Here is a 23341-nt window from a genome sequence, read left to right as displayed (position 1 = left end):
TTATGATTCAGGATAATTAATAGTGTGTTTATTTTAGTCAGAGTTCATAGTACTCTTTTAAAATGAAGATGGACCTGTTTTCTCAAAGTATTTGATACCATCTTCCTGGACCTAATTTCAGAGAAAAGCCCTTTAGAACATGATAAGGTATTCTTACAGATGCTGATGTTAGAATATTAAATTAGTAAAAATAAAATATTAAATTAGTAAAAATCAGTCAAGTAAATCAAGGCCTATCTCATTTCATATCACCGCATTTGTAAATTCTCTTAATAAAGTTCATATATTCACAACTCAAACAGCAATTTAAATTTATAACTAATTCATAACTAAATTAAATTTATAACTAATTCATAACTAAAACTATGTAATAACACATTTATTTATAAAACAAAAGATTTAGGAATAGATCTGTTTATTGTACTGTGAAAATGGTCTTGATACATGTGAGAAACATTATATACTTTGAGGACAACATTCAGAACTGTTAAGACAAAAGACAAACTATAATTTTAAAATCAATCTTGATTTAAGGGAAAGGCGATAAATTATTGGCTGGAATGCATTCAGCATGAACTCAGATTCTATATAACATAAAGCACAAAAGAGTACAAAATATGTTGGAGTCCAGTAAGCCCATACCTAAATTTTAACTGTAAAGCTGCGAGGACTTTTTTGTTTATTCTTATATACTAGTTTTCTTCTGAGACAAGTTGATTTTATCTCCAAGACTTAAGGCCATTCCCTATAAGAAAGAATGAAGATGTTTATAATTATTGAAACTATGTACAATCAGTAGGTTATTCTATCTTAACCAGCCTCCATGCAATGATACCACATCAACAATGAAACCAAGGATGTACAAAAGAGACTCACCAAAACTTTACTTGGTTAAGTACTTTTAGTGCTAGATTTACAAATAGTCACCAGATTGGTAGCTTGGATTTCAAAAACCTCTGAAGAACCCATTTCACAAACACCCCATGGGAATTAATCTGATTTTAAGCAAACAAACAGAATGAGTGGCCCAAAAGGTGGGCTATTTTAATGAAGTAAAGTCATATTTCTATTCAAGGATACTACTATTATGAATATACATGCATCTAATGCATGAAACATTGGTACGACAGAGGATGCTACATATAGAAATAAAGAGACATAAATTATTTCTCTTTTTATTTAGTTCAGAGACCATCTCAAAAAAAAACCAACTGTTACCTGACTCTTTGCACGAATTCTTATGTGGCCAGTAACAGGGGCCTCTGGTCCCTGTTGAATCGGCTTCTCAATGCTGACATTTGCAAGTGCGTCTTCTCCAAATATGGAACGAGCATAGAGGTTGGCTGCCATAAAGCCACAGTAACCAGAAAGTGCCTGGAAGAAATTTGTGATGAATTCAATATTCTACTAGAGAACTACACATAAGTAAGACCAAATAGCATAGGAAAATTACCACTTAAAACAGGACTTATCATGTGGTAGTAGTTACATGACTGTGTGAATTTGTTGACCTCATAGAACTATAAATGTAAAGAGTGTGAGCTTTACTGCGTCTATATTATACCTCAAAAAAAACTGATTTTAAAGAAATAGCACCTATTCTCATTTGTATTTATATGTTCTTTGTTTAGAGCTGTCTGCCTGCCTCCCATACCAGACCCTGAGCTCCATGAAGGAAGAGACTGTTTTTATTTTGTTCTTTACTGTACATCCAGCAGCTCACAGAGTATTGGGCATATAATGTTTGTTGGAGTATTTGTTCAATAGACTAATATATGAATTAAAACCTACTTGTATGGCAGCATTCTTTTATGATTAAATCAATATTACAAAGTTAGCAGAAATTGTATAAAGAAAAACAAATTCCTGGGAATTCCCTGGCAGTCTTCACTTTTTGGTCTTTCTTTCTAGTCTTTTTTCATACATACACAAACATAGCAGAAAATCAAAGTACATTAACAATTCCATACTTGAGCAGATATATTATGACCCACAATCAGAGCCAACAGAAGATTATGGACATTTTCTAATCCAGTATTGTGAACTATTGTGGAATAAGCCTTTAGCCAAAAGGGAGAAGACTGAAAAGAAAAACCAACGTGACTATTCAGTTGGGTCACTGCACTAGGAACAAGCAGATATTGTTCCTATTCCAGTAGAAAGCAGTAAGCAGATTCATACATTCTATGGGATAACTCCTTTTAGCTAGTCCAAAATGACACTGCTTTTCTCAGGCTAAATAATACCAAAATACACTAGAGGAAATACAAGAAAGCCAAGAATCTACCATCTTACTCTCTAACAGATTTAAGAAGTACAAGGGCAAATTTTACCTTCTCTGGAGTGAGGCATTTCATGTTGGTTGACTTTAATATGTGCTGTAAATAGTCATTTAAATCAACTATATTTGTGTTAACCGTCACCTGTACAGAGGGAGAGAAAAAAGTCGAGGTTATAGCTCTTACTTTAAGAAAGTTGTGAATTTCTTATCTTGGGGTTGAAAAGACAATCATTCGTATGTCATATTAGAATCTCCTTCCAAGTATTTAGGTGGAAAGGGTGGGCAACAAAAAGTGAATGACATCTACAAAATCCAACAAACTGTAGGCTGGTATCAGAACTTTCAGATACAGATAACTTCACAGACAATCAACATGCTGTATATAAAATATTTCTAATAAAAATCAAGGCTTACAGGAACAAAGTTCCCTAGCAGGCACTGACTTTGCAAAGCTTCTACTGGACACTGGATTCAATGGCAAGTTACTATTCACACAAACAAGGGATGGAACATTGTTTATAATGTCTTGAACAATCAGATTAATTATAGAACTGTTACTTTCACCAATTTAAAACCATAACTTAACCAAACCACTTGCATGCTTTCCAGTTAAAGCTAATTTGTAAGCACAGATATTGAAAGACTTTGCTTTTCACATCTGACACTTATTAGAGGGATTAATTTTATCAGAGAATCCTTCAACACTAGCCAAAAAGAAACATAAGGAGTTCAAGGAAATCTCCCAAGGACTAACTTTGTTCTCCCATTCAAATTCGGCCCACATCTGACGGAATTCAGCATCAGTGCAAGTTGCAGGTTGGATATAGTCCATGATGTCAATGTGAATATCACTGAGGACCACACAATTTCTGTCACTTGCTGCTCCAGAGACATCATAAACTGCAATATACACATATAAAAAGATCCCCAATCACCAAAGGCAAATTTTAATTAAAAATTTTTCATATTTCCAAACAACAACTATGACATTAGCAAATAGTTTTGATTATATAGTAGGCTCTATGTTTTACAAATTATTACCTATTTAATATGACCATCAATCCTATGTTATAGTATTATTATTTTCCATCTTATAGAGAAATAAAAACAAAGAGAACTTAATTAAGTGGCTCAAGGTCACAGAACTGGTTAAGTGGTGGAGGCCAGGATTCAAACTCAGTGAGTGCTTACATAGCAGTTGCAGTGTTAGACACTGTAGAAGGATACACAGGTAGTAGTGTTCTCATGCACATGCTTAACTAATATTTCTGGATGAATACTGCTGAGCCATAGTACGTAATGATACAAGACCTTTTCTTCTGTAACTGTTTCTTCCATGGTAGAAAGTCATAATCTGACTGGAGCCTACCTTTTTTTTAGCCTGTTTTCTTGACATTCCCCCACCCTACTTTTGGAGAAAACTAAGGTTACCAAGAATAAGTTCCTTTAATTTTCAACCCCACCTCTAAAAATAAATGTATCTTTCTCTGAATCAACTTTCACCTACTTACCTTTCCTATCAGACAAGTACTGCCTCTGCTCTTCAAGGTTCATACTTGCTGCCAGCTGTGATGCCTGCTTTGGTTCAGGACCTCATTCCATCAATCATTACCTCTTTCGTCTTTACCTTCATATTCTTTACTGACTTTCTTCCCTTATAGTTTATAAACATAGTCAAGGTCCTCTCATCGTCAAAAAAAAAATCTTCCCTCATCCTTTATTCCTCTTCTGGCTACTGCCCTCTCTCATTCTTATCAAAACCAAGGTCGTACACTCAGAGTGGCCTACACTCACTATCTTTATTTCTCCACGTCCTATGCAGTCTTCAACCCACCACCACTGCCCAAGACAGGTCATAAGAAACGTTTTATTATCACTGATTGTCAAATCCAAAGGGCCCTTCTCTTAGGGATCTTCTGCAGCTGCCGATACTTCTTCAGAATTTTTCCTTGCTTCTCTAACCACACTTCCTTTGCAGGCTTCTCCTTCTCTGACCAGCTTTCATACTACCCTGAATAAAAACTCCAAACAGCTCTTAATATTGCTGTTCTCTCAGATTCGGTTTTCAAATCTCCCTTCTCACTCTTTATGCCTTCTTTGGGTGATTTCTTCCATTTCTATGGTTTTAAAACAAATATTCATCTCTACTTCAGACCTCTCGTTCAAGTTCCAGACTCATCTCAAACTGCCCTTCAATAACTTAAGACACTTCATTACTTAACCTCAAGTTTAACTTATCATTTCTCTCAAATCTGTCCTTCTCTCCTATGTTCCGTTTTGGTGATTAACATAAACACCAACCCAACATACCCAAGCAGGAAATCTGAGCGTTGCTCTAGCCACTTTCTCTTCAATCAGTAACCATGTCCTGGACATTCTATCTCCTTAAGTATCTATTATATTCAGTCCTTCTCTCCATCCCAGCCACTACTGTGTTGGTTCAAACTCTCCATCATCTCTCACCTGTGCTACTGCAAGTCTACTAGTTAATCTTCTTGCCTCTTCCAATCAGTCTTCTTTAGTGCTGCCACAGAAATATTTAATCATGTAACTCATTCACTAATAATTCCTCAATGGCTCCCCTCTATATCCAGGATAAAGTCCGAAATTCTTAGCATGACAAGTATAATATAGCTGCCACTAACCTTCCCAATCTCGTTCTCTTCTACCACCACCCTCTAGCGCACTCTAAACTCCAGGTATATCAAACTACTTGCATTTGTTCTAACTGAATCTCTATCTGTAGACCATTTACTGATCTTTTAAAACCCCACTTGAGCTTCAGCTCCTCCACAAAGTCTTTCCTTTACCTTTCCTCCCAACCCCCCACCACTCTGAGAGAACCGACCCAATCTCTTAATAGACTTCCACTTCACCCAGCACAGCCTTCTTTCATAGCACTTACTGTTATGTACTATACATATCTACTTCACATATCTATTTTCCCTTACTCAACTAGAAGCTATCTGAGGACAGAGATTTTTTTGTTCCTACCACAGAAATTGCTTTTCTTCTTTTTCTTTTGGTACGTGGGCCTCTCACTGCTGTGGCCTCTCCTGTTGTGGAGCACAGGCTCCGGACGCGCAGGCTCAGCGGCCATGGCTCACGGGCCCAGCCGCTCCGCGGCATGTGGGGTCTTCCCGGACCGGGACACGAACCCGTGTCCCCTGCCTCGGCAGGCGGGCTCTCAACCACTGCGCCACCAAGGAAGCCCCAGAAATTGCTTTTTTAAAAAAGAAAGCTTATTGACTTAATACCTCTGTACAAGCTAATCCCTAGGTGGCCCGGCAACAAATGCCTATACACAGTTTGAGACTCAGTTCAAATGTTATCCTTTGATAACATACCTTCCTCCTTTATAAAGCCTTCTATACTGTTAGCATTTTCCCTCTATGATCCCAAAGCACAGAGTATATAAACTAGCCATTATCACATTGTATTCTAATCTATTATTTATCTGTCTCCTCCTTTTGCTTGACAGTTTGAGGACGGTGACTCTATCTGATTCATTTCTGTATATCCAGAACACGGTACAACACTGAATAGCATAGCAGATGCCCCATAAATGAATGAATGCATGAATGGATTCAAGTCCTGTCCTCAAGAAATGTCACACAGCTACTCATTACAGAAATTCTGTAATAAAGTATCCAAACATCACATGCTATAAAACAATTCCTTACCTATATTGCCAAAAATTATTCCATTTTCTGTTGACGCTACTTTCACATTAGCTTTAATATTTGCAAAGTCATGTGGAGCAAGAGTCAAAGGAGATGGCTTTTCCACAAGTTTCAGGTCCCCTGAAAAATAATTTAGACATGGCTAAAAGGACATAAATATTAACCTCTCCAATCGTAAAACCTTAAAATGTATATAGCTCAATAGTTTCTAGCAAAACAAGGAACAAGAGAAGGGTTATGTTCAAATATAAGGACAAAATAAAGAAATCATTTAACACTATTATTCACATCAAAATGCACATTTTCTTTTAAAAGGTAATAGGCTTCTCAGAATAATTCTATATTTAATTCATGTGTGGGGGGGCGGGGCGGGGGTACTCTGGGCATGCTGCTTTATTTCAGTGAATGGATACAGACGTCTCAAAAGCTTAAGTCCTAAACCATACACTCCATTACAAAGATAAAACAATCTGAAGAAAGGACTGCAAATTCTTAGAAACAGTTCTTTATATAGGCCTCAAGCTATGCTGAGGAAGACAGGGCAGAACTGTTCTCCCTTGATTTCTTAAAGTCCCTTAACTCTTGTTTAAGCCATATGGAATTTCCTAGGGGCAGTGCACTGTTCCTGTATACAATTTATACTTTCCAACTTCAAAGCCATATGTATAAATGACCAGAGAAAGTCTGATTCATGTGTCTATATAAAGAAAAAGAAAAAAAAAATCTCACATTGCTAAATGTGATAATGATGTATTACTTTGGCCACACATGGTATGTATTAGTAATGGGCTCAGAAAATACCTAGTTCTGTACTAAGGCAATTAAAACTTAAAACTACTTGGTAAATCTGTAACTTAAACAGCTCTTATTTAATCTAGAAAAACTGACATATGCTAGATTAAGCTCACTGAATACCAAAAACATAAGCATAAGAAAGTCAGTATCACAAAGGTTCAGAAAATTGGAGTAGAAGGAGACTAAATATAAAATGTAAAACTAAGACTTGATTCAAAATGTCACAAAGGGCTCAAGAGAATTCTTATACTAAGACTTGTGCACTTCTCTTAACAATCTGTCATAAAGATTTACTATGTAACGATATTTTTCTGTTATGGTAAATTTCCTCACCCAGAGTAGCTAACTCTAACGTGCAGTTCTGCAAGGTATCACTGGTTTGGTTCACAACAAGTACGTCCAGGACGATATCATACTGGTTGACATGAACATAAGCTTCTGCATATACAGGGTCTGAGAAACCTGTCAATTGGGTGACCTGTCAAACAAAAATAAAGATAATCAAATGACTGAGACAATTTAACCAAACATATCCTAGCCAAATGACTAAGTCTGTTAGGTAATTAACAGATGTGCTTAGATTAGACCAGTCATTTGAAATGTATAATAAAATTGTTTTGTAATGTAGACATGGTAACTGAAACTTAGACATTAAAAATAACAGGTCCTACACTTTACAGCTCAGTAGTAGAAAGACGTTAAATATGTTCAGCAAATGCATTAAACATTATCCTAACTTAGGAACTGAATAGATTTGCATACATTTTCAGTTAAATCCCTAAGCACCTAAACTCACTAGCTGTTACCCAAACTCAGGAAAAATAATTACAAGCAAGAAACACCTGTAATTCCACAAAGATAAATTTTTAGATGTTCCCCCAACAAAAAAATTTTTTAAAAAAACATCCAGAGTATATATAACACTTTAAAAATGTAATATTGTCACCAAAGACATAAGCAACAAGAGAAAAACATGGGTAAATTGGACTACATCAAAATTACAAACTTTTGTACATCAAAGGACACTATTAGCAGAGTGAAAAGACAACCCACAGAATGGGAGAAAATATCTGCAAATCATACATCTGATAAGGGACTTGTATCCAGAATATATAAAGAAATCTTACAACTCAACACAAAGAAAACAACCAGCCAGATTAAAAAATATGCAAAGGACTTGAATAGACGTTTCTCCAAAGAAGATATATAAATGACCAATAAGCACACAAAAAGATGCCCAACATCACTAATCATTAGGGAAATGCAAATCAAAACCACAACAAGATATCACTTCACATCCACTAGGATGGTTACTACAAAAGAAATAAAAAGGAAGTGTTGGCAAGGATATGGAGAAATCAGAATCCTTCTGCATTGAAGGTTGGAATGTAAAACAGTGCAGCTGCTATGTAAAACAGTATAGTGGTCCTCAAAAAATTAAAGCAGAATCACTATGATCCACCAATTCCACTTCTGGGTTTAACCCAAAAGAAATGAAAGCAGAACCTCGAAGAGATATCTGAACGTCCACATTCATGGCAGAATTATTCACAACAGCCAAAGGTGGAAGCAACTGAAATGTCCATCAACAGATGAATGGATAAACAAAACGTGGTATATATTCACAGTGAAGTATACCCAGCCTTAAATGGGAAAGAAATTCTGACACATGCTACAAAATGGATGAACCTTGAAGACATTAGGCTAAGTGAACTAAACCAATCACAAAAGGATAATACTGTATGGTTCCACATAAGGTACCTAGAATAGTCAAATTCATTGGGATAAAAAGTAGAATGTGGTTGCCAAGGGTTGAGGGAAGAAGGGAATGGGGAATTATTGTTTAATGGGTATAGAGTTTCAGCTTTGTAAGATGAAAAAAGTTCAGGGGATATAGATGGTGGTGATGGTTGCATAATAATGTGACTATACTTAATGCCACTGAACTGTACACTTAAATATAGTTAAGAGGGTAAATTTGATGTTATGTAAACTTTACCACAATTTTAAAAAATAAATTGAAAAATTTTATCACTGTAATATTGTCAATATCAATTCCCAATTCTAAGGGAGAAAAGTGTTTCAGTAGTTCCTATTCTGCCACTGATCTTATCTTGGTCAACAAAACCAATTTGAGAATGTTACTCATCTAATGGAGGAAGGATTAAACCAGATTTGTAAATTTAACATCTGAGTAGAGATTAGAACAATTTTCCTAATGAAATCCTATTCGGAACTCAGTATGTTAAGACTATAAAAGTGTAATTGTCCTGTTTAAAGTAGCAGGGGACAGGAGAAACTTGAGGGCAGGGTGTTGGGGAAGAGGCTAGTGCCCTGCCTTTTAAAAGTTTTAGTCAACCACTAAGGATCCCTCAGCGCTATGTTTCACTTTGTGGTAATTTGACACACAACTGGAACAAGTTAAAACTCATCTCTGCGACTTACAGTGCCATCATATAGTAAAGTATCAGGCTGCATCGAGTTTCAATTCATGTTTAATGAACCCATCAATCAGAGTAACTTGACAAAAACTGATGCTGTACTAGTTATTTTTCCTTTAAAAAACAGCAAGACCAACAACTTCCTGATTACTACTTTCTTAAGTAGCCAATTTAAATAACTCGCCAGTGTATTTGACATTTTGTTACCTTGTTAAGTTTAGATGCTAGGGGATCTGCTGCCTCTTTCCTCTGTGTGTTACCCATTGCTGCCAGCAAACTCAGCTGAAACTGATCTTCCTTGCAGTTCATTTCATTCTTAGCAGTTAGTTGCATGAAGGAAATGGGGTCATCAGGCTGTACTGTCACATTCCTCTTTTCAGATTCTTTCTGTGTTGAAAATACAATATACCATCTCTCTTTAATATGGAAAAAAAGATAGCTTTTTGTAGGCCTTCAACAGGGACAAGCCCTCACACATGAGGACTGAAAAACCAACAGCAACAACAATAAAACCAAAAAGCACTATTATGGCTTTATCATATATACCTTACCTTTTGGGATAATTTCTCTTCTTCAAGTTTAGCAGATAACATGTGAGAAAGGGACTGTCTGCATTCCTTATTGAAAATGTCATTCATTAAAGGTGAGCATTCAGATAAGACCTTGAGGCACAGGGAAATTCGATCTACATCATCATCTGTAATTGGCTTCTTAGGAAGAGAGGATTTTCCCAAATGCAGGATAGTGGCCATGAGCAACATGGCCTCAGCAACGAAAGACTAGATAAGGAAAGAAATGGCTTATTTATTGTCAGGCTTCTCCAAATGCAATAATGTCACTTTATTATAACTCACAATCCAAGAAATAAACCTAATTTTCACTTCACCTGAATAAGATTTCAAATATTTTAGATTTTATCTCCCTGTTTTTTTGCACCCTTTTCCCTCCTTTCTATTCTAACTGCCACCCTCTAAAATCTTCATTAACCCTTAACTGATAGACAGAAATCGTTTTTAAACTATTTTCTCTTACTCTAACCCCTCACAGGCCAATGCTATCTTTTATCTTTCCAACTACGGAAAGTTAAAAGAATGATACACTTCACGGATTGTTAACATTCTGCTATAATTGCTTTCTTACTCTACCTATATAGGTACACTTATTTTTTTGGCTTAACATATGAAAGTAAGAATCTTTAATTCATAAACGTTTAGCATACATCTCTTAAGAATCAGGACAGTTTCCTTTATAATCATAATATCATCATCTCACTTAAGAAATGTAACAGTTCCAAAATATATCTACTACACTCCAAATTGAACTAAATCTTCCTAATTGTCACAAAATGTTTTTTTTTTTTAACCCAGGACCAGTTTCATGCATTTTATTTGACTATTACTCTCCTTAGCCCCTTTTAACCTAGACCAGTCCCCTGGTTTTCTGTGTTGTTTTCCATCACAATGATTTCTTTTAAAGAGCCCAAGCTAGCTGTTCTACAGAATGTTCTCCACTTTTAGTTAGAATACAAGATAGGTAATGTTTTGCATATCTTATTGTATTGCATTAGGAGGCACATAATGGCAGGTTGTCCTGTTACTGGTGATGCTAAGTGTGATTACCTACTATCTTAATCTTTATTGGGCACCAATCATTTCACTCCACATGCAAATACCTTCAATGATTTCCTACAGCCTTCATGTTGACGTCCCTATCACTCAGCCTGCTATTCAATCATTTCACTCCACATGCAAATACCTTCAATGATTTCCTACAGCCTTCATGTTGAAGCCCCTATCACTCAGCCTGCTATTCAACGTCTTCCACCAGTGAATTCGACTTACTTTTTTAGTCTTATGTAGCATTATCCTGACACATGCTTTATATCTTTGTCAAAATGTCTTTGGCTAAGTATTGATCAGCATACATACGTGAAAAAACTACCAGAAGCCTGGGAAAGAACCTCAGAAGAGTAAGTGTGATAATCCTTTGAGCCTAGATATTGTCTCCAGAAGGAGGGGAAAGAGGAGGGGGACAGAAAAAAGTAGCTAAAGAAATAATGGCCAAAAAATGCCTGAATTTGATGAAAACTACAAAACCACATATCCAAGAAGCTCAATGAACCAAAAGCAAACAAGAAAACCACACCAAAGCATATCCTAATCAAATTACTGAAACTTGAAATTATAGTGATGAGGAGAAAATCCAAAACAAGCCAGAAGAAAACGGGACACATTCCACACAGAGACACAGGAGCTACATCTTGATAGTACCAAAAGCCAGAAGACAATGAAGCAACACCTCTACAGTACTAAAAGAAAAAAACTGTCAACCTAGAATGCTACATCTGCAAAGATATCTTTCAAAAATGAAGGAGAAGGACTTTTTCAGACAAACAAAAACCAAAAGAATTAACTGCCAACAGACCTGCACTACAAGAAAAGTTAAAGCAAAATCTTTAGGCAGAAGGTATATGATACCAGAGAGAAAGTCAGATCTACATGAAAAAATGAAGACTGTCGGAAAGGGCATAAACGAAGGAGAGCCAGTATGGTGATAAACAACCAAACTTCCTTCTGCCACGTACCAAAGGTCACAAACTTGCTGAACCAGGTATGTTACCAGAAATCCAGTTCTCTTAAGCAGGTATCAGCAAATGGTCTCCCAACTTGCAGAACTGAGATATAAAATGCTGGAGATTTTTAAAAAGCATAATTTAAAGAACAGACAAGACCTGAATAAATAAATAATGGCCCACAGAGAGTTATGAAGTAAATTACTGCCCATAAGTAAAATTAGTCAATAAAAAAGAGATAACATCTTGTAATTTTACCCGACCCTCTAAACCTCATTTATGGATTTATAAGGAAATCTATAAGATGGAAATTTAAAAAAAAATCCTTTGCAAGTCCCTAATCTAAAAAGAAAATGTCTAATTATATGGAGGTTTCAGTAAAGGAAAGAATCTAATGGACGACTATTATGCAGCTATTAAATATTATGATTAGGAAGGGTTTAGAATAACATGGGATAAAGTTAAGTGAAACTGCAGTATTGTAAAACACAAAATGATCACTACTAGGGGAAAAAGTGATCATTATTAAAAGCCATAATGAACTCTTTCTGAGGAAGGAAAGATTTTTGTTACTATATCTGGTAATGTAATTCCATCTTTTGATGTTTCTATCTATTGCCAGCACAATATTAATAAGATTTGTACTTCGGTGCTTTAACCATGAGTGATTTTTTTTCTCATTAGTTTTTAATACATCACTCATTATTTTAGCAATGTGAAAAAAGATATGAACAAAAATAAAATAAAAACGTTCACAATTCTACCACAGAGATTTTTTTTTTTTAATGAAAGCAAAGATTTTTTTCAGGCAAATGTAAGCTGAGAGAATTCATCAGCAGCAGACCTACATTATAAAAATAAACAAGTTCTTTAGGCAGAAAGAAAATATCAGATAGAAATCTGCATTTATACAAAGGAATGAAAAGCACCGTAAGTGGTAAATATGTGGGCAAATATAACTTTTTTCTCATTAAAAAAAATACTTGGAAGGAAACTGACCATTTATAATGGATGAATGGATATACAGAAACAGCAAAATATTATATAGCCTTAAAAAGGAAAGAAATTCTGACAATGCTTCCATACAAATGAACCTTGAAGACATGCTAAATGAAATAAGCCTGTCACAGAAGGACAAATATTGTATGATTCCATTTATATTAGGTATGTAGAATAGGCAAATTTATAGAGGGAGAGGAGTAGGATGGTGGTTGCCAGGGGCTAGGGGAGGGAGTATGGGGAGTTACTGTTTGCTGGGTAGTTTCAGTTTGGGATGATGAAAAAGTTCTGGAGAGGGATAGTGGTAATGGCTGCACAACAATTTGAATATACTTAACGACATTGAATTGTACATTTATAAACAGTTAAACTGGTAAATTTTATGTTATGTACATTTTACCATGAAGAAAAATATGAAAAAACAAAAAAAAAACCCACCCAGGAAGGTACGTGAACTTTGACCTGTTCTCAACTCTCAACTTCTTACAACTTGCTAAGTATGTCCCCCTTCCCTACCTCAGTCTGGACACTAGATAAATAAGAAATGGGAAAGAAATGGTGAATATATACTAAAAGGACAACTGACTATTTAAAGCAAAAATAACAACAATACATCATAGGGTGGATAACATGACATGTAGAAATAAAATATAGGACAATAACACAAAGGATGGTAGTTGGGGTTGGGTGGAATGAAAGTACATTATTGTAAATTAACATACAGTCAGAATGGTCAGACGCTATGATGAAGGTATGAACTGTAGAAACGGGAATACATTTAAGAGGCATTTCTAGGATAAAACAGACAGTAACTGACAGGATGAAGATGCTGGAGGGAGAGACATTTCCTTCACTGGGCCCTGACTAATCCCAGCAAGCAGAAATAACCTCATAAACCCTTGTATCACTTCCACTGGACTAATCACGTGCTATTGTTATTACATTACTTTGTCAATTTTACAATCATTAGGTTGTATATATGTTATGCTATATCACTTTGTCCATTTCCCCAACTAGAGCATAAGCTCTCAAGATTCATTTGTTGGGTAAATGTAGGATAAATGAACTTACATTTTGCTTTTTCTTCTCCTGAACCAAAGCTACATAGCGCAAGGCAACCTTGGTCAGAGTTGTGGCAAGCGAGGCAGCCACAAAGAAATCTCCATCCAGAAGGAATCCTCGCAGGGGAGGTCTGCAAAGCAATCAGGGAAAGTGAAAGCCACCAACTTCTCAGCCATCAACGACTCAAGGAAGCCTACTGAATACTCTCAGTGCCACCCTTCAGTGATAGGGATCTCAATTATGGTTCCCTCTTTAGCTCTCAGAATGAAAAAGGAAAAAGAAAAAATCACATGGCTTTAACACTTATCTTCAAATGATAAAAGAGCTAAATGAATAGGGAAAGAGAAAATGGTTAAAGGTGCGTATACTGAAACCAATGAGCTCCATTAAAACCCCAGCTTATCTACTTATTTATTATGTCCCTCTGGGTAAGTTGCAAACCTCTCTAAGCCTCAAGTTCCTCTATAAAATGTGGTTAATCAACAGGATACTGTCAAAGACTATATGACACAAACTCTTTATTTAGCCCAATGCCTACTACATAGTAACCATTAAAATTTTAGGCAAATTTTCATCAACTTCACTATAAAATTGAGAACAAAATAAGGAGGAAAACATCAAAATTTTATTCCATCAATTAGAAGTGGAAAATCTTCAAAATATGTTTTCCAAATGCAAAAAGGCAACAAAACTCAAATATCATCAGTTACCTCCACTTAGCATTTTCTACATGAGTAAAATAATTTTAGTTTAAACAGAACACAGTTATTTCAATGAGAACAGTTATAAGGAGCAGAGGATTAAAACTATTAACACAATTTCTGGGGGAAAGAACTTAAAACATCATTCTCCTTTCAAGTATCTTATATGGCAAAAATTTCCATTTGGGTCAAAAGAGGAAACTATCAATTATAAGAAAAAGAAATCCTTTGACTGTTTTAGACACAGGAGTAATCATAGAGGTGTAGCTGGCAGGGCACAGGTGCCACAAATTACCTTTCTTCCTCTTTCTTGGTGGGTCTGGAACTGCTAAGGGCACTCTGTGTTGCATAGGTGCCCATTTCAGTTACCAACTTCTGAACTGGCCCCACAGTTATTTCTTCTTCAGGTTTTAATTCACCAGCTTCTTTTTTAATTTCTGACTCTACAATTGGGATCTAAAAATCAATTGGAAACATCAATTTAGTAATAATATCAGTAGCAAGCAAAACATATTTAAATATTCAATCATTTCTATAGTTCTCTACAGAACTATTCCCACAATGGGATTTTTGGAACTTGGGACTCTGCTTTCAATTTTCATTCCTTCCCAGGGTAATGTAGTGAGAACAGGGGCTTTGGAGTTGGATGCCACTTTTAGTTGTATGGTTCTGGGAAAATTAATTAAACCACTTTGAGTCTCAGTTTCCTAATCTGTTAAATGGAAATCTTAATTCTTTCCACACAAGTTACTTAATAGGAAAATGCTTAGGACACTGACTATAAGACAAAGGAGATACTCACTAAGCCTTATTCTTCTTCTCCATCCCTTTCCTTGAAATACTAACCAAAACCAGCACCCATCCTTCCATAAAATGAAATAAATCTAACTTATTTGTACATAATAACTTCATCAACTTCCTCTTTAAACCAAATGGATACTTTGTATTTATTTCTCAACACCAGTCTATCATCTAACTTAAGAGCTCTAAGAGTCTTCAATCATTATCTATCGACTCCTTTATTATATAGATGAAAAACCTGATGTCCAGTCAGGTTTAGGAACTTATATCCAAAGACCCAGAGCTAATTACTGGCAGAAGAAAGACTGGAATCCAGGCTCCTAAAAAGCACTGTTCTTTCTATTCTACCATATGGTTGTTTGGATGAGGAAATACTGCCAGTTTTAGTACATAAATACATATTCTCAAGTCAGCCCCATTCTTATAATATATGCATTCTTTTTCCATAACACAGAGGATTTAGCAGAGTTTTACAGGTCTTTTTCTTTTTTTAAAACACAGAACCTTTTGTTCAAATAAAATCTTACCCAGAAGGGTAAATAATACAGATAAAAGAACAGGTGTTATGGCTCAATGTAGGGGAGGGCAACTCTCCTAATTTCCCATTGCCCAAAGGCTTAATTATCTGTGTAATTAAAATTTTTTCAGTGTTCTTTAGCCCAAGCACTACCAAATACAAACACAAAAGCAAATCACCACATAAAAGTCAGTTTACTAAAGTAAAAAATCACCATATAAAGTAGAATTTACTAAAAGTAAAACATACCTCCCCAAGGGACCTGCGGACCTCAGTCATCACACTCTGAATGTCTTCCTTGGTACTACAGTATTCTCCCAGGATCCATAATGCTCCTCGGTAAATCCTATAGCAAGAATACAAGTTCTGAAACACTGATTCTGCCAACAAATCTTGAAGCAGTGATCTTTCTTTGTGAATTTAAGCTTAAGCAAGAAAACAATATTCTGCAGTTGTGAGGGACTATGGATGAAATATTAAGGAAGAATATAACAAAGACACTACGTTTCTTTGATTCTCTCTTGAAATCACAAGGATTAAAAGGAAAGTAAGCATCTTATCCATCATTTTTAGGAACATTCTACAACTGGTAAACCTAGTAGTAAAAATAAAATACCAAAATGTTTCCCAGAAAGGTGTTATCTTCCATTTAGGACCAAATTTAAGGTAAATTTGATTTTATAACTTATCACTACAAAAAATGTATTATTTTAATATAAAAAGTAATTCACTGAAGAGGCAGGAGGCTGAAAAGAACAATGAAAAAGGAAGGAATGCAGAGGATCATAACAAGAAGACCAAAAACATAAAGAAAGCAACAATTTTCTAATTAAAAAATGTTAAACTGAATAAAGTCTTCAGTCATCTTTTCCCTAAGATTTTCATTAAATTTATTCAAAAAAATTCTAGAAACTGAAGCTGTAAGAGATTATGGCTGCCAAAAGCTAAACTCTGATATGTTTTTTTTTCCCCCCAGAAAGGAAGCAAATCTTTCTCACTTCCATAAATATCAATACATCTTCATATCATAAAACCAATTTTGTAGTCCCTTCTTTTCTATACAGGCAGATATAATGCAAGTCTACTACAGTCTATGAGATGATTTACATGAAGCAAAACTTGGATGCAATGTCCTTTCTCATTAGCAAATGCTATCTGAAAGGAAACAATTCAGACTTAGGTTGTATTTTCAATCCTTCACTTCAGTAAATGCTAAAGGGGAAATATAAATAATGGTATCCCCAAAATACCTTTTAAGAATATGTTCCTTAGTCACTTCAGGATTTACAATGTTTTAGAGGAAATGAGAATAGAGAAACCTACCTACATCACATGGACCAAAAATTTTATTTTGTACATAGATTTTGGGTTAACTAAGGGTGAGAGTAGGGGTGACATGTTTCTGACATTTATTTTGTCTTGACTGTGTTGAGACACCTCTCTTCCCCTATATTGTCTATCAACTGACCCTTAAAAACAGAAATTGGGGGCTTCCCTGGTGGCGCAGTGGTTGAGAGTCCACCTGCTGATGCAGGGGACGCGGGTTCATGCCCCGGTCCGGGAAGATCCCACATGCCGCGGAGCGGCTGGGCCCGTGAGCCATGGCCGCTGGGCCTGCGCGTCTGGAGCCTGTGCTCCGGGAGAGGCCACAACAGTGAGAGACCCGCGTACCGCAAAAAAACCCCAAAAAACAGAAATTGGTAAAATGCTTATTTGACTTTACATTTAAACAGATTTTAAACCTACTTGACAGATTTGATAGCATGAAAGACTTCAAGCATCTTCTCAACAATAAGCATTCTCAGGTTATCAAAGCGCTGAATGGCTTCACGAACAAACTCCAAGACATCAGCAGCTGCTGCTTCATTACTGTCACTGAGAAATTCCATTAACTAAAAGAAAAAAATGGATAACGATTACATGTTTTCAGAAAGAAAATTATCTAAGGTTTAATAAGTAAATTAAACAAGTTTACAAAGAATATAAATAATACTTTTCAAATACACAACAAAACGTAAGTTGAGAGACAAGCACCATTATGTAAACAAAGTCATGATGGCTTTTCAGTTTATTACAAAACACATGATAAAACAGAAGCTGGAAATCCACAAGTCAAAAGAACTGGACACATCTAAGTTGTAACTAAAAGTAAAATCATTTTAGAGAAAATTCAGAGCTCAAAGTCAAAATTCCGAATTCCAATAACATACCTAATTTATCTGACAATGACAGAAAACAAAATATTCTGGGTATGTTAATTTTTCCTCTAATTAAATCCTTCAACTTTAAGAGGTAAAATCCCACTGAATAATCTATACACAAAGAATAATTTTACTTTAGGGAACTGTAACAAACATTAATTGCAATAATATGTGGAAGTATTTTTGTCACTATTTTTTTTTTGTTTGTTTATTTTTTTGGTGAAGATGTAAGAGAAAGAAGTCAGAGTCCTTATCCTTTTGAGCTTAATAGTAAACATAAAGATCCCTTCTGACCATGAGATTTAGTGAGTACAGACAGTTGAGATTTCCAGAGTTTAACTGTTAAATAACTAGAATTTAACTTTTATTTTTAGAGAATTTCAAAGTTAAGATCATTGGAATTACATACCACAGGAATAACATTTGCAGCCATATCTGGAAATCGGACAGAACAGGAATGCAATGTTCGCACAAGGAGTTGTCTGTATTTGTCAGTATCTTCATGCTCTGACACATTATTTGTTTTAATCACTTCCTTCTTAAGGACAATAACCAGCTACAGAACAAAGTAAAAATAAGTGAGAATGACATCATGTTTGGCTTGACAGCTTACAAAGTGCTGTCAAAGTTTTGTTTTACCTCTTCGACATTCCTAGAGGAGACAAGATCCAGTGCTAACTGCAGAGTTTTCTTGCGTACTTCTAAGTCTGGTGTGCTCAGTACTCTTAGGATGTCCATAACCAGATCCTGAAAAAGAACAAAAATATCCAGAATTAACACCAGTATTTCTAGTCACAAGAAGAAAATCCTAACTGTAGAATAAAGGATTCTGTCCCTCATGACCTTAATTCTTTGATCTATAATAAAATCACTACTGGTGGAAAAACCAGATAATTTGAGTCACCTGATATAAGGCAATATGAAGTATATAATATCACATATGATGCATTCACATTGAAAATGTTTACTCATGACTCTATGAAGCTTTTTTTTTTTTTTTTTTTGCGGTACGCGGGCCTCTCACTGTTGTGGCCTCTCCCGTTGCGGAGCACAGGCTCTGGACGCGCACACTCAGTGGCCATGGCTCACGGGCCTAGCCGCTCCGCAGCATGTGGGATCTTCCCAGACCGGGGCATGAACCCGTGTCCCCTGCATCGGCAGGCGGACTCTCAACCACTGTGCCACCAGGGAAGACCTATCAAGCTTTAGCTCAAACTTACAGTTTATAGGAAATACAAAAGTCAAGAGGAACAAGCTAAATGACACAAAGAAAGTAACCAGACACATCCTGAAGGAGACCAGACGTTTGGTCTGGTCTCTTGAACAAGGCAGTGTCATGAAAAAACGATACTGCTCAAATTAAGAGACTTAAGGAACCATACATCACAACCACATACATCACAACCAGATGTGATGTTTGGTCATGAACTGGAAAAACAAAACTAAAGGGCGTTTTAGGGACATCTGGGAAAACTGGATAATATTAAGAAATTATTAACAATTTTGTTAAGTGTGATAATGTTATTTTGGCTCTGCAGGAAACTGTAATATTTTAAAGAAGCATACTTAAAAATCTATAGCAAGTAAGTATTTTTAAATATAGCAAAACAAAATATTTTACTTCTTTAAAACTATTTTTAAAAATTTCTGATAAAAATGTTCTATAAATTTTAAGAATGAATTAACTGTATAACCTTCACTTACATCTGCCAGTTGTTAATATCTTATTACACTTGCTTTGTCATACTCTCTCTACTCCTAAATGTTTTAGTGTATACTCAAGAAAAATTTCTTATATAACCACCGTAAAATTCTCAAATTCAGAGAACTTAACATTGATCACAATACTATTAAATAATAGAGTCTATATTCACATTTCTCCAACTGTCCCAATAATGTCCTTTATAGCAAATTTTTTGTTGTTATTCTGATCCAGGATCATCATTGAATTTAGCTCTATTTGTACCATGGGGCTTTATTTTTATAACAATCATTCTCACAGATTAAATAGGTATGCTGATAATTTTCTAGAATCTAATCATCTTTATTCTCAGTTGGTATAATTATTTTCCAAGAAATGTAAATTATATTAAAATTAAAACAAATATATCTCTACTGCTAAGAACACCAAGTGTAGTACAAATAGAAAAGATAAAAGGTAACATATTAATTCATGTTAGAAATGATTTTTTATAACAAAGACAATATCCCAAAAGGCTATGGTGCTTCAAGAGTTACACCTTAGTTGACCAAAATTTAAACTGCCCAGTCTCCAAGCATGTAAGCTAACCAAGACAGTAAGTCTTAGGAATTATCTCAATTTGAAAAAAGATTTTATTGAGGATTTCTCTCTTTTAGAAAACACCTACCTGTAGTACTCGTTCATGAGCAGGATGTTCTTTCAATTCTATCAATCGATCCAGAACTATGAGCTTTACATTGTTGTCACTCTCCTTAATAATTAAATCAATGTAACACTGAGCAGCAGCCTATATGAAAAGAGAAATATATTTTAAGAACACATTCACCTACCTTAAACACAGAATCTGAAAATAAGAAACAAATAAAGCCTCCAAGAAACCAAGATATATTTATCACTACTGCACTAAAAGTTTATGCATTTTTCCCAGAGCAATGTGTCCCTCTATTTCCTAAGTTCTAACAAATTTCATTATTTTTTTCAAGGTTACAAAAAATCAGAAGCATCACAAATTAAAAGGATGAAAAGGGGCTGTTACAGGCAGAAACACTTGTTAACAGGCAAAAATTAAGGGCTGGGCCTCCCTGGTGGCGCAGTGGTTGGGAGTCCGCCTGCCGATGCAGGGGACACGGTTTCGTGCCTCGGTCCGGGAAGATCCCACATGCCGTGGAGCGGCTGGGCCCATGAGCCATGGCCACTGAGCCTGCACGTCCGGAGCCTGTGCTCCGCAACGGGAGAGGCCACAGCAGTAAGAGGCCCCCCAAAAATTAAGGGCTGAACCTAAGGAACAAGGGAGAAAAAAGCTGACAGAGAGTCCTAAATAGTTTAGCTATTGAGCATCTTTTAGTTTAGGTGCAAACTCTAACACACCTGCATTACGGTACCGAAAACTCAAGTATATAACGATGGCCCTGACTCATTAAAAGCAAAGGACAAAGAAGCAAACCTGAAAGAGCTCCCAATGACCAAAGCTAGAACAATTTGATCAACAAAATAAATAATAATATTGGATTATAATCCACAGAATAAAATATCCATATTGATATAAAGCAAGAAAGAAGGAAAGGAGAGAGGGAGGGAGGGAAGAAAGGATGAAGGAGAAGGGACAGCTCCTCCTTGCGGAAGAACTCCAAATAATACATGTAGAATAAGGGTAACAGAAAATCACCATTAGAATATCATAGTAGTAACTGTTGTAGAAAAGATTCACTGATAGGTGCTAAAACTAGTTGGTGTAAGTCAGAGGAGAAATAGGATATTTGTACAGTTTAAAAGTATCTTCTCAAGATATTGATTGATTACAAAAGGAAAAATCACAACTCAACAGTGGAGAAATCTGGCAGACACCACCCTAACCAAACGATCAAGGTTAACATCACCAGTAAGACGATGTATCAGCATCATATACTCCTAGATATGATACACTGAGAATGGTGCATCACTTCTGTGGTATTTCCCCCTCGCCCAAAGGCATAACCTTAATCTGATTAGGAAAAAACACCAGACAAACCAAAATTAAGGGATATTTTACAAACAAACTGACCCAGTACTCTTCAAAAGTGTCAATGTCATGAAAAACAGGGAAGGGCTGAGGAACTGTCACAGACTGGAGGACGCTAACACATGATAACTAGATGCTACATGGGATCCTAAACTGGATCCTGGGACAGAAAATGATCTTTAGTGGAGAAACTGGTGAAATCTGAATAAAGTCTATAGTTTAGCTAACAATATTGTTCCAATGGTAATTTCTTAGTTTTGACAACTATACAATTGTTATACAAGACATGAATATTATGGGAAGCTGGGTGAAGGGTAATGGGAACTTCGTCCTAGTTTTGCAACTTTTCTCTACGTCTAAAATTATTTCAAAATAAAAAGTGAAAAGAATTTTTTAAGTATTGGTGGCAAAAGCAGTAAATTCTCCTATTTATACAATCTGGTTTTCTAGAACAGTTCATTCTATGAATATAGTAGGGGTTTTTCACATAGTCTTGATAGAGTAAACTAAAAAAGAGAAATATTTCATTATTGAAAATATTCACTGGAACATTTTTAGGGTCCATCCTTTAGGATCCAGTATCCATTTTCCTAGATTCGGTTTTTTTTTAGCGGGTATGTGGGCCTCTCACTGTGGTGGCCTCTCCCGTTGCGGAGCACAGGCTCTGGACGCGCAGGCTCAGCAGCCATGGCTCACGGGCCCAGCTGCTCCGCGGCATGTGGTATCTTCCCGGACCGGGGCACGAACCCGTGTCCCCTGCATCGGCAGGCGGACTCTCAAACACTGCGCCACCAGCGAAGCCCTAGATCTAGTTTTTAATGTAACTAAAGTATGGGTGGAGATCTTAAAATACGAGTGTCATTCTCCAGAAACCAGAAATACTGCTATTCTCTCTGTCTCTCTTGCTCTCTCCCTATATACATATGAAAGCAGAAAGAAAGAAAAGAAGGAAGGTCAGACTACATAGGAAATCAAATAATTTTCTAATATTTGTAGTTATTTCTATGCCATGTAATGCTGTGTAACCACACAGTAAACTGCAATGTCACTAAATCATAAGTGATAAGATAGCATATCTATCATCTAATTGGCACCCCCCCCCCCCAAAAAAAGTAGTACCTTGATTGCAGTAGGTGCACTAGAGAGTGTCACTAATGTTCCAGCGGCTTCATATTTTACAGCAGGGCTAGATGACTGTAGTAAGTTATAGATGCAGCGAATGAAACGAGCCCTTTCTGATGGATTAGCATGACAGACCTGGAGAAGAAAACATTTAGGTTTCAGTTGACTGCAGGAACACTTGCTTTCAAACAGATTTTTAAAATATATATCAGCTTATGGGATGCTAGTTTTCTTAATCTGAAAGCTAAGAATAGTCTTATAAGGACACCTGAAGATGTCGGCCAATGTCAGATGAGACGCTGTGACACAACACTGGTAATTTCAGAAAGTAATAGGTTTTACTTCAAATAATTGTTATAGCTACTCAATCCATTTATTCATTCAATAATACTTTATGTTTCCACTCTTTCTACAAAGATTTTTAGATGGCTCATAATTAAAGATATGCGTACTATACACAAGTGA

At 35.9% G+C, this 23341-nt stretch overlaps 1 protein-coding gene across 2 annotated transcripts in view; it reads right to left on the bottom strand.

Moving 5' to 3' along the window:
• Positions 1–405: 405 nt before the first annotated feature.
• Positions 406–23341, bottom strand: part of COPB1 (COPI coat complex subunit beta 1) — a 32204-nt gene continuing 9268 nt past the window's right edge. For both annotated transcript variants that reach the window (XM_079930561.1, XM_079930562.1), the window contains exons 7-22: positions 22874–23011; positions 20423–20542; positions 18693–18800; positions 18463–18609; positions 17599–17744; positions 16102–16198; positions 14830–14990; positions 13843–13963; positions 9752–9979; positions 9408–9587; positions 7093–7237; positions 5965–6084; positions 3036–3181; positions 2334–2423; positions 1219–1374; positions 406–745 (exon numbers count right to left, since the gene is read on the bottom strand). In XM_079930561.1, coding sequence (XP_079786687.1) covers positions 686–745; positions 1219–1374; positions 2334–2423; positions 3036–3181; positions 5965–6084; positions 7093–7237; positions 9408–9587; positions 9752–9979; positions 13843–13963; positions 14830–14990; positions 16102–16198; positions 17599–17744; positions 18463–18609; positions 18693–18800; positions 20423–20542; positions 22874–23011 — 2163 coding nt within the window. In that variant the 3' untranslated portion in view covers positions 406–685. The remainder of the gene's footprint in view (positions 746–1218; positions 1375–2333; positions 2424–3035; positions 3182–5964; positions 6085–7092; positions 7238–9407; positions 9588–9751; positions 9980–13842; positions 13964–14829; positions 14991–16101; positions 16199–17598; positions 17745–18462; positions 18610–18692; positions 18801–20422; positions 20543–22873; positions 23012–23341) is intronic.

This window comes from Stenella coeruleoalba (genome assembly GCF_951394435.1).
Source record: "Stenella coeruleoalba genome assembly, chromosome: 8".
Lineage (NCBI taxonomy): Eukaryota > Metazoa > Chordata > Mammalia > Artiodactyla > Delphinidae > Stenella > Stenella coeruleoalba.
Note: the sequence above shows the minus strand (reverse complement) of the source record. Positions and strands in the feature narration are given on the sequence as shown.